General features: G+C 45.7%; 1 protein-coding gene across 2 annotated transcripts in view; it reads left to right on the forward strand.

Annotated features, from left to right (window-relative positions):
• The first annotated feature begins 536 nt into the window (after window positions 1-536).
• Window positions 537-14,577, forward strand: part of med13 (mediator complex subunit 13) — an 84,230-nt gene continuing 70,189 nt past the window's right edge. For both annotated transcript variants that reach the window (XM_023962920.1, XM_023962921.1), the window contains exon 1: window positions 537-1,201. In XM_023962920.1, coding sequence (XP_023818688.1) covers window positions 1,136-1,201 — 66 coding nt within the window. In that variant the 5' untranslated portion in view covers window positions 537-1,135. The remainder of the gene's footprint in view (window positions 1,202-14,577) is intronic.

Genomic DNA, 14,577 nt, shown 5'->3' on the forward strand with positions numbered 1-14,577 from the left:
CTGTTGCTCAGTAGCGCCACTTGCGCTGGCCCGACGGCAATACCTATAAGTCTTGTGTTATTACAGCCCTCATGACCACCAAGATTGTCAAGATGGCAGTGCTTCTTAACGGAAGTCTTCTGTTGGAGCATCAAAATAAAAGACATTCGAAAACACTTTTAAATCAAGAAAAATTTAATATCAGTTAAACAACTATAGTTAACGCTATTAATATGATTCAAACAAATGCTATTTTTTACACTAACATAGATATTATTATAAGAAACTGTACTCAAAATTTTGAATTATGTTTATTTACTTTTCTAATTGAATCTTTCTTATTGTCACTTTACATTTCTAATTGAGAGCGTTCAGATAACTACACACTATTTTCTCCAGACTTTTTCCCCTTTCTTTACCACCAATCTGTGGATCTAACAGGTGAGAAACGCAGACCGTGGGTGGATGGAGGTTTATTTTGGGCGGAAACGTCCCCACGGCGCGTGGCGTTTTTCCGCGCGCCTCTGTCTGACTTGACGAAGCTGTGACCACAAACGAGCCAATCGGCTGTGGAAGGCAGAGTTGTCCCTGTGGCCGCCATTAAAGAAAGGAATCCATGAATTCAAATGAAAACCAACAGGAACCGAGGCTGAAATAATGATCTAAATGATCATTAAACCGTGGGCCTGCGCCAGATTTCGAGGGGCTGTAGCAGGATGGATTTTATTTTGAAGCAGGATTGTGCGGCGGAGGAGTGAAACTGGACGTTTTTATTTATTTATTTATTTATTTTAAAGCGCAGACCGTTTTAGGGCTAAGGGGGAGGGGGAGAGTTGCCTCTTTGCTCTCCTTTCCTTTTCTTTTTTTCTTTTATGAACATTTTTACGCTTCCTTCCATTTAGTTTGGCTGAGCACTTTTAGAAATGTCTACTTAGGGCACGGGCAGCCTCTTTTATCTGTTTTTTTTTTTTTTAAGCTCCCGGTGGAGGAAACTGCCATTCGAAAGGTTGTTGAGAGATAACTATCCTCCAATCAAATGTTACAAAAAGAAATCTCTCGTTGATTGAGGAGCTTGGACATCCCTGAGACCGCAAACCCGAAAACCGCTCTTTATTTCCCCGAGACAATGGAAAGAAGGATCTCGCAGTGAAGAAGGATGAGTTCTTGTAGCGTTCCGAACGGGGCCAGCTTGGAGGATTGCCATTCCAATCTATTTTATCTGGTAAGAGATTTAAAACTAAAAGGAAAGCAGCCATTTTTAACTAGCTGAACGGGGGCTAGGCTAATGTTAGCTAGAAGCATCAGTTGATAGACTCTTCGCCAGGCTTAAGGCCCTGTCAATTCGAGCTGACATCGGTTTAGGACGAGGCATCCCACTCCGCTAATGTTAGCCTGCGCTGACGTTTTTACCACTTTGTCCGTAACTTGGAGCGGAGGGGGGACTCTGGTCTGGGCTTCGCTAAAAAAGATTCCGCTGAGTTGCTAGCAAAGAAAAAAAAAAGGGGGGGGGGGGGCTTTCCAAGTTTGAATACTATTATTTTGAAAGGGAATGTGTACTAAAACTTTATTAACGTTACAAATGAAAAAGAGGAGGGGGGGGGGGGGCATTTGCTGCCAAGCCCGTTTGGTTTGCTAATGAAGTTGCACCCCTCTCTCTCTCTCTCTGCCATCATAGCTTGTTTATGAACAGACTCTATCTGTCACTGTATGTCTGCAGCGATTTATCAAGGGATGAAGTCACCAAATACTGCACTTTCTTTGTTGTTGTTGTTGTTGTTGTTGTTGTTGTTGTTGTTGTTGTTGTTGTTGTTGTTGTTGTTAAGGATGTAGTTAAGGACATTTCCGTAAGAAACTCTGGAATGAGTAAGCTCTCACTGACAAACTCGCACAGCCTGTCGACACAAGCCCGTCCCTTCAGTCTTTCCTCAAAAGCTAGATAGATTTTGTGTTGTGTGTGTGTGTCTCCCCTCTTTTTCTGCTCATGTCACAACAGGCGTTCAACACAGTGGCTTTTTTAGTAAGGCTGTCTGTTAACCTTCTAGTTAAAAATATTGTTCTAGTGGCTTCCTGTTTTCACATCCAGTGGAGCACAGGCTGATTAGAAAATGTGTGCCATTCATTCTGGGCTTTTACAAACAAAAGCTAAACTGAACTGAGTTAAAGAGTTGTTATTGCCTCTTAAAGAACCACTCGGATCAGTTTTTGATCTATTTTCAAAGTGTTTTAATTCTGATTATATTTAGCTAAAATAAAATAAAACAACAATTATTTTCCAGGACATAGTTTCTGCAAAGCGGCAGGAGATCATTAGAAATTTGCCTCCGATTTGTGGATGACACATCCATCTGTTTACATGGTCTTCTGCTAGCTCCTCACACCCCCAACCTAACATTATCGGTGCAACAAACAGTATTGTAGCTGTCCAGCCGTTCAGTTTAGATCCAGATTCCAGCTCAGATGAGGAAAACAGAGACGTAAACGGATCTATTTGTCTCCATCAGGATGGAGCAGAGCAGGGAGCCACTAAAAACTTGTATGTCACACTTAAAAGCTTTCTTTTTAAACATAATCTTTTTTTGTCTGCTCACAATGATTTAAATAAATACTCAGAAATGCAATTTTAAGCTTAATTTTCTTTACATGTTCTCCATCATCAGAAAAAAAAAGGAAACAAGAACACTTTAAAAACACAAAAATTGTGATTTCAATCAGTATGTCTTTAATTGACATATTCTGTGTTGGAGAAATAAAGGAAGTCCTCGCCACATACAAGAGACGCCAGGAGATTGCTTGTGCTTACAGGTCTTTCTCTGGTCATTTAGTCAGGAACACAGTCAGACTATGTTTGTTGTTGTTGTTAATTGGCTTGTCTACAGGCTTAACTATCCTTATTCTACAATAGCCGGAGAGGCTAATGTTCTGTAGCTCCCACCGTCAGACGTCCTTAATGTGATGATGTGTTAAAATCAAGCTCGGAATTTACAAAACGCACAGGTTTCAGACATCACCGTGCTACTAAGTGAAATGATCTGGGAGCAAGGCTGACATTAAGTAATACATGGTAACAATGTGGTGAAATGAGACACTGCTTTTAGTGCAAATTGACACAGCTTCTAGCTGTCCACCCTCTTGAAGGTATCAGAAAATCCAGCCTTTCTTGAATGCAGCTCCGGGGTGATCCGTGTGAGCTGAACTCATAATTGCAGTGTTTACGGCAGGTCTTGAAGGCAGTGTTGGCTACAGTGAACATGTGAGATAGTGGCTCGTAGTACTGCTGCTGTGCCTGTCTGGCTGACATTTTCCTGCTCGCCGAGACTAAGCATAATACCACGGCTGTTATGACTCACTAGCTGAACAGACTCTACTTTGTGTTTTTTTTTTAATGCAGAAAGAATGTGATCACATTATAGTAGTTTGCTCCCATGTATTTTTTATTTTTAGTATCCTCAGTAGCAAGTGGAGAGGAAACGTAATGTCTAAAGTGGATGAAACCACTTGTTGCATTTTTATATTCATTTTTTCTCCAAGTTTTTGATTCTATATCGTCATCTCATTTCCCTAATGGGGCAGTTAAGTGAATTTTTTTCTTCTTATGAAAGTTTAGATTAAATCTCCATTTTCTCCCCTACATTTAATCAAATGCAATTTGCATCTTTGCCAGCGGAAAATGCAAACGCACACTTGCTACTTTCATGCCTGCTCAATAACTGGGTTCAGTGGAGGGGAACCGAGGTGACTGCCCGGAAAAGAAACAGATCAAGAAGAAAAGGAGGAGCAAAGCAACTGTAGCACTGTTTGAGAAGCTTCCTTCACCTGTTGCCTGATATCTAGAGAGGCAGGAAGGCAGCTGTTTGAACACAGTGTTCCCTATTCAGACCCAAAACCCAGAGCTGCCAGAGGTCGTGCCCCCCCGAGGCTTAAAGTGTCTGTCAGTTTAGTCAAACCTCCTGCTCATTTCTGGGGGCTTTGGATGATGCATTCACTGCACGTGGAGTTCTTTGAATATGAGAAATGAAACTTCCCATTGCTCGCCTGCCAGGACAAGAAAGACAGCATAAGCTCAGCGATTTCAGTGCGCGCTGTACAATAATGTAAAATACAGAGAGGCATGATTGTTCGAAAATGTGCTTCATGTTTCGGGACCTTGACTTTTCACCCAGTCTGTGTGAAAACAGTAATGAGAAACTGTGCAACTGCAGAAGACATGTTTGTCTTTGAGAGCTGTCTGCCTCTCAGGGAATCTTCTTTCATTCAATGAGTGGTTTTTGAAGGGCTTCCTCACCAAGCTGAGGGTAACATAAGGACACTTGGGTGTTTTTTATGCATACATGCAAACTGCAAATAGTCTTCAGTTCAGGTTTCCAGTATTTGTTTCAGTGTTATTTCCACGGACACTAAAGGCCCGTACACACCGGGACGAATATTCGCCAGGCGTTATTCGCCAGCGTTTTTCGCCACGTCTTTTGTGTTCACACCCAGGCGATTTTCGCTGACGATGAGTGGAGTGAACATGCAATTTCATTCCCTGACATTAGATGGCGCTTAATGTAAAACAGAAATACTCCTGTACACAAGGTGGCGCTGCGCAACTTTACGCTTCTTAAAGTCGCTTTTCACTCAGAAGAAGAGAGCAAGTATTTACACGCTTGTCAGAATCAAACAAAGAAAACATGAATATTTCAAGCACCAGTAGCTCCAACTGGTGCTTGGTTCGGGGATATTTTAGAATGTCCGTCATTATTGCTTCGCGGCTGTGTGTAGACGCTACTTGGCGTCTATCTTCTTCGCTGGTATGTGTGCTCAGCAAGGCAGTTTTGTGTTTGAGCGCCCCCAAGTTGTGTTTTACTGTAACTTCAGAAGCTCCAGACACGTGAGCAAAAGCGCCATTCTCATTGGTCGAGTAGATTTCGACGCGACGCGTCGAAAAAAAAAAACGAACCCGAGGCGTTTTTTTTTTTTGACGCTTTAACGCCTGGCGTTTTTTCGCGTCGGTGTGCACACTCTCGTTGGTGCCCTTTGTTTAGTCACGAGGCGTTAAACGTCGGCGAAAATCGCCGGCGAAATTCGTCCCGGTGTGAACAGGCCTTGAAGGCCCGTACACACCGGGACGAATATTCGCCAGGCGTTATTCGCCAGCGTTTTTCGCCACGTTTTTTGTGTTCACACCCAGGCGATTTTCGCTGACGATGAGTCGAGTGAACATGCAATTTCATTCCCTGACATTAGATGGCGCTTAATGTAAACAGAAATAATCCTGTACACAAGGTGGCGCTGCGCAACTTTACGCTTCTTAAAGTCGCTTTTCACTCAGAAGAAGAGAGTAAGTATTTACGCGCTTGTCAGAATCAAACAAAGAAAACATGAATATTTCAAGCACCAGTAGCTCCAACTGGTGCTTGGTTCGGGGATATTTTAGAATGTCCGTCATTATTGCTTCGCGGCAGTGTAGACGCTAATTGGCGTCTATCTTCTTCGCTGGTATGTGTGCTCAGCAAGGCAGTTTTGTGTTTGAGCGCCCCCAAGTTGTGTTTTACTGTAACTTCAGAAGCTCCAGACACGTGAGCAAAAGCGCCATTCTCATTGGTCGAGTAGATTTCGACGCGACGCGTCGAAAAAAAAAAACGAACCCGAGGCGTTTTTTTTTTTTGACGCTTTAACGCCTGGCGTTTTTTCGCGTCGGTGTGCACACTCTCGTTGGTGCCCTTTGTTTAGTCACGAGGCGTTAAACGTCGGCGAAAATCGCCGGCGAAATTCGTCCCGGTGTGAACAGGCCTTGAAGGCCCGTACACACCGGGACGAATATTCGCCAGGCGTTATTCGCCAGCGTTTTTCGCCACGTTTTTTGTGTTCACACCCAGGCGATTTTCGCTGACGATGAGTGGAGTGAACATGCAATTTCATTCCCTGACATTAGATGGCGCTTAATGTAAACAGAAATACTCCTGTACACAAGGTGGCGCTGCGCAACTTTACGCTTCTTAAAGTCGCTTTTCACTCAGAAGAAGAGAGCAAGTATTTACACGCTTGTCAGAATAATACAAAGAAAACATGAATATTTCAAGCATCAGTAGCTCCAACTGGTGCTTGGTTCGGGGATATTTTAGAATGTCCGTCATTATTTCTTCGCGGCAGTGTAGACGCTACTTGGCGTCTATCTTCTTCGCTGGTATGTGTGCTCAGCAAGGCAGTTTTGTGTTTGAGCGCCCCCAAGTTGTGTTTTACTGTAACTTCAGAAGCTCCAGACACGTGAGCAAAAGCGCCGTTCTCATTGGTCGAGTAGATTTCGACGCGACGCGTCGAAAAAAAAAAACGAACCCGAGGCGTTTTTTTTTTTTGACGCTTTAACGCCTGGCGTTTTTTCGCGTCGGTGTGCACACTCTCATTGGTGCCTTTTGTTTAGTCACGAGGCGTTAAACGTCGGCGAAAATCGCCGGCGAAATTCGTAAGACATGTTTCTCACTTCAGTGGTCCCCCACTCCCAGGCTGTGGACCGGTACCGGTTCAGGGAGCAGTTGAGAGAGAAGAAAACCAACAACACCTACTTTTTTTCTATTTGAATTTAAATCTGTTAACAATTGAAGTTTTATGTGGAAAATCTTCTGGATTCTTTCCACCACATCAGACTCATTCTTGGTGAATGTCAAGTCGCTCGGTCACATGTCCAAAATACATTCTACTATGCTAACCAAGCTAGCAATGTTGACAAAAAAACAAACGTTTTTTCTGTGAAAAGTTTCAGTAAGGAAAGAGAAGAAGAGCCTCAGACTTCAAAATGACAGAAATCTGAATTTAATAGACAAAAACCAGGAGTCTATTCTCCAAATATCCATTTGCAGTTGTTCTCACACACCAAAATAATGCAGAATATTCAGCAACAGTTGGGAAGATGCTGCTAATAAAGTTGTTATATAGAAAATACCAGTTTGTTTATTTATTTTTTTAATTTATCCGTTGCTCTTTAAAAGTTGACAAATCTCTAGACGTCGTCGTCTGATATATATATATATATATATATATATATATATATATATATATATATATATATATATATATTTTTTTTTTTTAGGTTACCGTTTAAAAGGTATGGGTTAAAAGAAAATCTATATCACATTTTTATGGTCCCTACACAAAATCTAGAGGCCAAATCTAATTTAAAGCAGCTAGAGATATTCTACAGAGGATGAAGATAAACGTTAGCCCCAAAAGTTACAATCAGACGACTATTTTAGCCTCATACAGGCCAGAGCTAAAGGCTGTTGCGTATGTCTTTTTAGTTCTTTATGCCCGCCTAGTGAATAACATACTGACTTTGATTTATTGTTGCTGTATTGTTTATAGTCTGACGTGGATAATAGCAGGGATGACAGAAGCAATTTCCTCTTTACCATTCTTCAATGCAAGTTTTGTTTTCAAATAAGCATCAGATCAGTCAATGTGTCAGTCAAACATGCCGTAGGGATTTTATTGATCACCGCACAAGGAGACGACAGCTCCACAGTTGATGTTGATTGTATCTGGTCCAGGTTTTACCCAGCAACAAGTTGATCAATAGAGCGGCTGCCTCGGTCCGGTATAAAAACGGTCCCTGCGCTTTGGCTGCAGGTGCTGCGTCATGTCTCAAGTCAGGCATTTTTTTGACATTTCAGCTGCAAATTGAACTGACCAGATTGATACACGACTTGATGTGAAAGAAACTATGAATCGCAAAATGAACTAGTGCATAAACCTAACTATTGCAAGTGGCAGCATCTCACCTTAGCTTTTGTGTTTTTAACTGTTCTAGTTCAATCACGATCAAAACCATCTGCAAATCCCAGTACGAGACGTTTGTTTTCCTGGTCTGATTGTTGATCTAATTGTCTTGTTTGTGGCTAAATGAATAAGATAAATAGTCTTTAGGCAGAGCCAGAAAACCACAGCGGAAATACTTAGCTTTTTAAACAAAACCGTCTCTGCATGAAGAATTACAGAAGGAGAATAGTTTTCATTGAAAGTGACATCAGGCAAGCTTTTCTAAACCTCTTCAAAATAAGCTCAGCAGGTACAGATGCTTGTCCTTAAAAAAAAAAAAAAAAAAAAAAAAGAGGAGGCTCACTGCCAGTATTGCTTTTCTCGCCAAATTCTGGACTGTATGTTGAGTCAGATGAGACCAGAATGGAATAAACAACTCGGCTACCACAGAGAACGCTCCCATGCAGAGTCCGGCCTCTCGCCCCGTTCTTCCAGCCTGGAGCTGAAGCGCTCTGTAAACTGTTAGGGCTCCAAGAACAACAGAAGAGGCTGTAATCAAGCAGAGAAAAAGATGGAGCCTCTGTGAAAATGTTGTGATTAAAATGGTGACATTTGTCGGTGTGCTGATGTAGATGGCAGACTGCATTTTGCACTAACTGCTGTGAGTCAGGGTTGAGCTGTCCTGTTTTTGTTACTGCTTTAATGGGCAGTTGGATTTAAGATGAATACAATTTGTATCACCCCATGAATTGGGTTAATTTTCAGTCATACTCTTTTGCGCAAATGTTGCTGCAGCTGCTTTTTTTTTTGCAGAGCAGTACATGTTCATTCATGTTGATTATTAATGTTTTTGTTAATGATAAACTCACTGGACTGCCAGCAACAAACATTGCTGTTTATTTTTATTTAAAAGATGCAAGCATTTCACTAATTAGTTTGGTTTTACAAAGGATTTCTAATTCACTGAGTCAGCTTCTTAATAGCAATAGATGGAGGTCTGAACGTTATTATGGACGCCGTCTCTATAAAGGTCATTTCCAGGAGTAAAATGTAAGATGAGAAGAGTGGCCTGCTCCTCATCCTCACAGTGGAGCAGCAGCTGGAGCAGCAACATTGATCAGTGTTTTAGCTCCGACCATTGCAGCAGGAATGAAGCAGGTCCGATTCGGAGACAAACAGGATTAGATCAGTTGGTTCTGTTTACTTTGTGCTCAGTTGCGTCCCAGAAAGTCTAGATAATTCCCAACAGGCAGTCTGTGGTTTCTGTGCAGTTGCTTTTCAGACACCATATGGTGGGTTGACTACTATTCTCACTCCGAGACTTCTTTTTTTCTTTCTTTTTTTTTACCTGAAAAAGTTTTTATAATGACTTGTTTGATGCCCTTTTCTCAGCGTAGAAAACGTCATTTCTTTTTTCCCTTTTTCTTTAAATGACTCTATGTTTCCTCTGTGTACTGAAAGACAGCTTAGCGTCATTCACTCTTGTTTACTGCTGTTGCTAATCTGACCTGTGTAAAAGTAATGTGCTTCTGTAAATATTTGTGTATTGGTTACTCTTAAATCTCTGGGTTTGCCTCATAGCACTACACGTCACTGGGGACGAGTGGAATCACTTAGAAAATCAAGTTGGGTCAGAAAGGTGAAAAACAAACCAACTACAAAGCATATAATCCTAAACTAGATGCATTTCAAAGGTGGAATTGGTTAAGATGAGTCTAATTGAGTAACTTATTTGGATAAGAGTCACATTATTCAGCTTGTTGAACTCCGTTGAGAGGAGTGAAAGCGGTCTGCAGGAGGATCAGAAGCTGCGAGGTGGATAATGAAGCTCCCGCAGACCGGTGTGGACTGGACATGGTCATTAGAGGGATGGGAGTGTTCACCTTCATACTGCTGCTCATGATCTGGTTTCACAGATAACCGTCGTTTCCACCCTCCCCTTCCATTGTGTGCACAGATGTTTCCGAGCAAGATGCAGGTGGAAAGTAGAGCTTCTTACTCCAGCAGGAAGGAGCGGCCTAACTGCTGAAGCTCTGCTGTAACACACAGACTCTAATCACTCAACCTTGAAGCTTTTTGTCATTTGTGCCGAAGCTGTTCTATTCCTAATGAGGCTTTTTTGAAGAAAGTTTTTCTTTCATCCCTTTTACACATTTATTGTTGTGATGACTCTGTTAAGGCCTGCGCTCATAAAATAAAACAAACTTTCTGCCTTGATGATAAAGAACAGAATCTATTTTCTGTAGTATAGACATGATCTCTGAAGACTCACTCTGAGGAAAGTCGTGTTTTTAACATGTTAACATGGTATTTTTCTGAAGATGGAGAACATGTATGTAGAAAATTAGGCTTACAGATGCATTTCTGAGTATTTCTTTATTCAAATTTTCTTGAATCAGGAGCAGAAGAAAAAACCCCACAAACTCTCTGCTCTGCTCCATTCTGATGCATCCACTTGTGTTCAAATAGATCCATGTAAATCTTTGTTTTCCTCGTCATTTGGCTCTAAACTGTACGGATGGTTGGCTCCAATATTGCTAACCATTTTTGTTGGACTGGTAATGTTAGGTTGGGGGTGTGAGGGGCTTTATGCTCACGGGAGAGCATGTAAACCAGGGGTGGGCAATTCCAGGCCTCGAGGGCCGGTGTGTCTGCATGATTTCCAGATAGTCTTGCCCTACTCATGACTGATTACCTGGTTCAGGTGTGTCCAGCCAATTAGAACATGCCAGAGCAGGGTATGCTGGAAAACATGCAGGAATGCGGCCCTCAGTGCCCACCTCTGATGTAAACAGAGAGTGCTCAGTTATAGGTGACGGGAAAGGGGGTGGGCTTACTCTCTGCCAACAGTCCCGCCCGCAACTCAGAGGTGAATTTCTAATGAACTCCTGCCGCTCTGCAGACACTATGTCCTAGAAAACGACACGTGTTTTGATTTTGGCTAAAAACTGCACAATTATAACTAAAAGACCACTGGGAGCACTTTGGCTGTGTCTAAATTGGAGGGCTGCGTTCTTTCTGGGCTGCATTTGTAGGCTGCGTACGTCACTTTGCTGCGACAAGTGCTGTCCAAATTCAAGGACTCCTTCAAATGCGGCCTTCTTTTTCCCGATTTCAAGGATTGGTTTAGTGTATCCTTCTATGCTGTCCATATCCCAAGATGCATTGCGGCCGAATCTGGAGATTTTCCTACAACAATGTCAGCTGCACGGCCGCAGGTCCAAACGAACCGGGTTAACGCTTGATTAAAAGTTGGATCATATAGGCTCTCTGCAGCAGGTATGTGCCGATTTATCAGTCTGGCTTAAGGTTTCAATCACTGCCTCACCGTCACTTTGTGTGCTTGGTGACATGAGTGCCATCGATATAGAAGAAGGATTAGCTTCTATCATTTTCATAACTCTTTGTATTGCCAAAAAAACTATTTTAATAAATTGGAAAAACAAGAAAAATATAAACATAAGTCAACACAGAAATCTGCTGTTTGATCATATCAGCTTGGAAAAAATGTCAGCCCAAAGCTCAAGTAACTTTGAAAGAATTCAATCTCTCTGGTCTCCTGTGGTTGACTCCATGACTTAGGGGGTGGGGGGCTTGGTCGTCGCTGCTCCTTGCCCTTCTGCCGTGGTTTGGGGTGGGGGTCGGGGCTTCCGGTGCCTGGCGGGGGCGGTGGGGGGCTCCGTTGGTCGGGGGGTCGGGTCCGGTGACTGGGTGGGGCGGGCTGGGGCGCTGCGTGGTCCTCTGGGCTTGGGTGTGGGGGTGAGTGGTGGGGGGGTGGGGTGGTGGTCTGGCTTGGCTTGGGGGGGTGGTCCCTTTGCCTGTGCTGGGGGGGGGTTGGCGGGGGGCCCTGCTCGGGTGGGGGGGGCCCAGCGGCGCCGGATGGGCTGCCCATCTGCACCTGGGGCTGGGATCGGCCCTTCCCTGGCTCTGGGGCGGGACGGGACAACCCTCTCGGGGCCCCCGGTCGCTCTGGGTGTCACCCGCTTCGGCTGCGGGGTCTGGGGTGGGGTGGGGTGGGGGGCTTGTCGGCCCTGTCCTGTGGGGGGGCGTTCTGGGGGGGAGGGGGGCCCATTATTAGTACGGGTCGGGGGGGCTAGCGGGTCGGGGTCTCCGCTGAGGCAATCAGTGGTTGCCTCGGCCGGTTGGCCTCCTCGGTCCCGTCGAGGCCTGACCAGAGCTCTTTTAGGGCCGGCGTCTGGGGGTGGGGGCCTGGGCTTGCTCCGGGGGGGGGCGACGCTTTCTGGCTCCTCTCTCTCTGTGTGGGGTGGGTGGTGCCGGGCCTGGGGTGTCGGCGCCTCCGGGGGTGGGCCCCTGGGCTGGGTGGCCCTGGCCCCTTTGCTGGGGGTGGGCTGGGGGACGGCTGTTTGACCACCGGGGGACAGTCTACCAGCTGTCCCCAACTTACCCCCTTCCTTATATAACCTCATATTAGGGTGAGGGGGTGGGGGGTCTAGCCTGCGATGCGCCTTGGGGGGGGGGCTACTTGGGAGTGGCCCCCCTCCTATGGTTGCCGTATGGAGTGGGCCCCCCCTCTTTCGGTTTTATTTGCACCTTAGACATGTAGGGTCCTTGGTAGGGGGGGTGCTTGGACATCACTGCAAGCAAGCAGCAGATGTCCTCCTGGCACCCTACCCGCCAATTTTAACCGCACCTTAGACATTTAGGGCCCCTTGGTGTGGAGGGTGAGGGGACATCACTGTGAGTAATCAGGAGATGTCCCCTTAGTGCCCTACTCGCCAATTTTAACTGCACCCCCCTTAGTACACACACCCCTCCCCCTTCAATATATACATTCAAACATAAACACACACACATGCACACAAACACCCTCTCAAACACCCATACACGCACACACATTTTACAAGGAAGGTGGGACCTGGGTCCATCTGTCCCCTACCCCTTCCCTGGTGGGGGGTGCGGGCCTCTTGGCGATGGCGGCCGTGTCCCTTGGGTGCCGGCTCCCTGGGCCCGGCGGTGCTCTCTCCGCGCGGTGGGGGGGTTCATATTACACCTGAGCCGGGGGTGTTCGTGTCCCTGGGGGGTGGGTCCTGGTCCTTGCCCCTGGGCGCTGGGCCCCGCCAAACTTCCAACATGGCCGAGCCTGGTCGGGCCATATTTATAACATCCCTTGTGGGCCGCCCTTTTTTCCCCGGGGTTCCCCCCTCCTGGGCGGGGGCGGCGGGCCCCTGCCTTGCTCCTACCTGGACCAACCGTGGGTCGGGTGGGTGGCTGCCTGGAGTGCGGAGCGGGTCTCCCTTGGGGGGTCCTGGCTCGTACCTGGGGTCGGGGCGGGGGGATGCCCGGAACTCCTGGGTGGTGGTGGGGTGCTCGTCTGGGGCTGTGGGCGTCCCTCTCCGGTGGGGCCCTGCGTTGGGCTCTTCCGGCGCGGCGGGGGGCTGCTTTCCTGGCTGGGCTGGGGCGGCGCTCTCTTTCCCTCTGCGCCTCCCTGCTCTCTGGCTCTGGGGGCCTCGCGGCGGTCCGGCTGGCCCTGGCCTGGGTGGCGGTCTTGGTCGCCCGGGGGGCGGTTGTTCCCTGCCTGTTCCCGTGTGGCGTTGGGGGAATTCCGGCTGCCGCTGCTGCTGCGGCGGGGGTATGGGTGTGGGGGTGGCTGGGCGCTCCTCCTCCTTCTTTTCACATTCCACCATCCATTTTAGAAGAACATAAACACTCACCTGAGCACAGGTGTTAGCTCACCTTTGCACTAATAGTTTGCATGATTGAATGAATGAAAGATTTCACACTAGTTGGTTTAAAGGCATAGGTATGCGTTCGTGAACACTATCTGTTTTGTGTGCATGTTGACATGTGGACATTTTTGCGGCTAGCAGGTGTGTTGATAATATTTGAGTGTGTGTGAACAGGCCCCGCCCTTTTTGTACTACATTTGAACCGTACCGTAACGATAAACAACCAGTAAACCTGTCTGCTCTATGCTGCTTCATGGTCTTACCCCCCTTCCCCTCCTATTATCACCCTCCTACCCCCCCCTCTCTCTAACGTCCCTCTCTCTTCTTCCCCTCTTTCCTTTTCCGTCCGGTCCAACACCAAAGATTTTCAAACATGATTGAAATTAATAAATTTTGGCCTCAATTACAAAAGGGGTTTATTCAGACATACCTTTGGTTTGTCTGAAGATGAATAACCCCTCTTGTTAAAATAAAATATGTCCAACACAAGAGGCCCTCAGCTCTCATCTGTTTGCCTAGCTGTTGGACAGGACAAGTTAAAAAAAAATAAAAATAAAAAAATAAAAAAGTTGGATCATATAAGCCAGGAACCATGCCTGGTTTACTACTCCTCTTTGTTCGGGAAGAAGGACCTGGCCAACGACGCCTGGGAAGGCTGTGGCCATTGAAGAATGCAGCCCTTGAATTTGGACATTTAGATCAAAAGATTATTGGATTGGGTCAAAGTTCTTTGTCATTTTGCCTCTTACAAACCTGGGAATCGGTGTCATGCAGTTCGGTTTTGAATCTTGGTAAGGACTCGTCAATTAGTCCAAGTCTGCAGTTTATCTGTGGACAGAAGTGAAAGGTTCCTTTTTATATGGTTGCAGGTGCCGCTCGTTCTGTCCCCTGACTCTACCCTTGAAAAGGGTTAATTGGTTGAGTAGACGGCAGGACTGCTCGCTAATTCTGCTTGGATTAAGACTAAATGAGTAGAAAGTGAACAGCTTTTCAGAGATAAAGAACAGAGATTGCTGGTGGGCTTACTTAAGACATTTTGCAAGACTAAATATATAAAAGCACACGTGTTTAGGTCGACAGGGGTTGTCTGTCGGTGCAGGGCTGATAAGCAACAGTGAAGCCTGATGTTTCTTTATAACAGCTTATGATCCTTGCCAGTGATTTACAACCTGTGGGGTTT

This window comes from Oryzias latipes, chromosome 14, assembly GCF_002234675.1.
Source record: "Oryzias latipes chromosome 14, ASM223467v1".
Lineage (NCBI taxonomy): Eukaryota > Metazoa > Chordata > Actinopteri > Beloniformes > Adrianichthyidae > Oryzias > Oryzias latipes.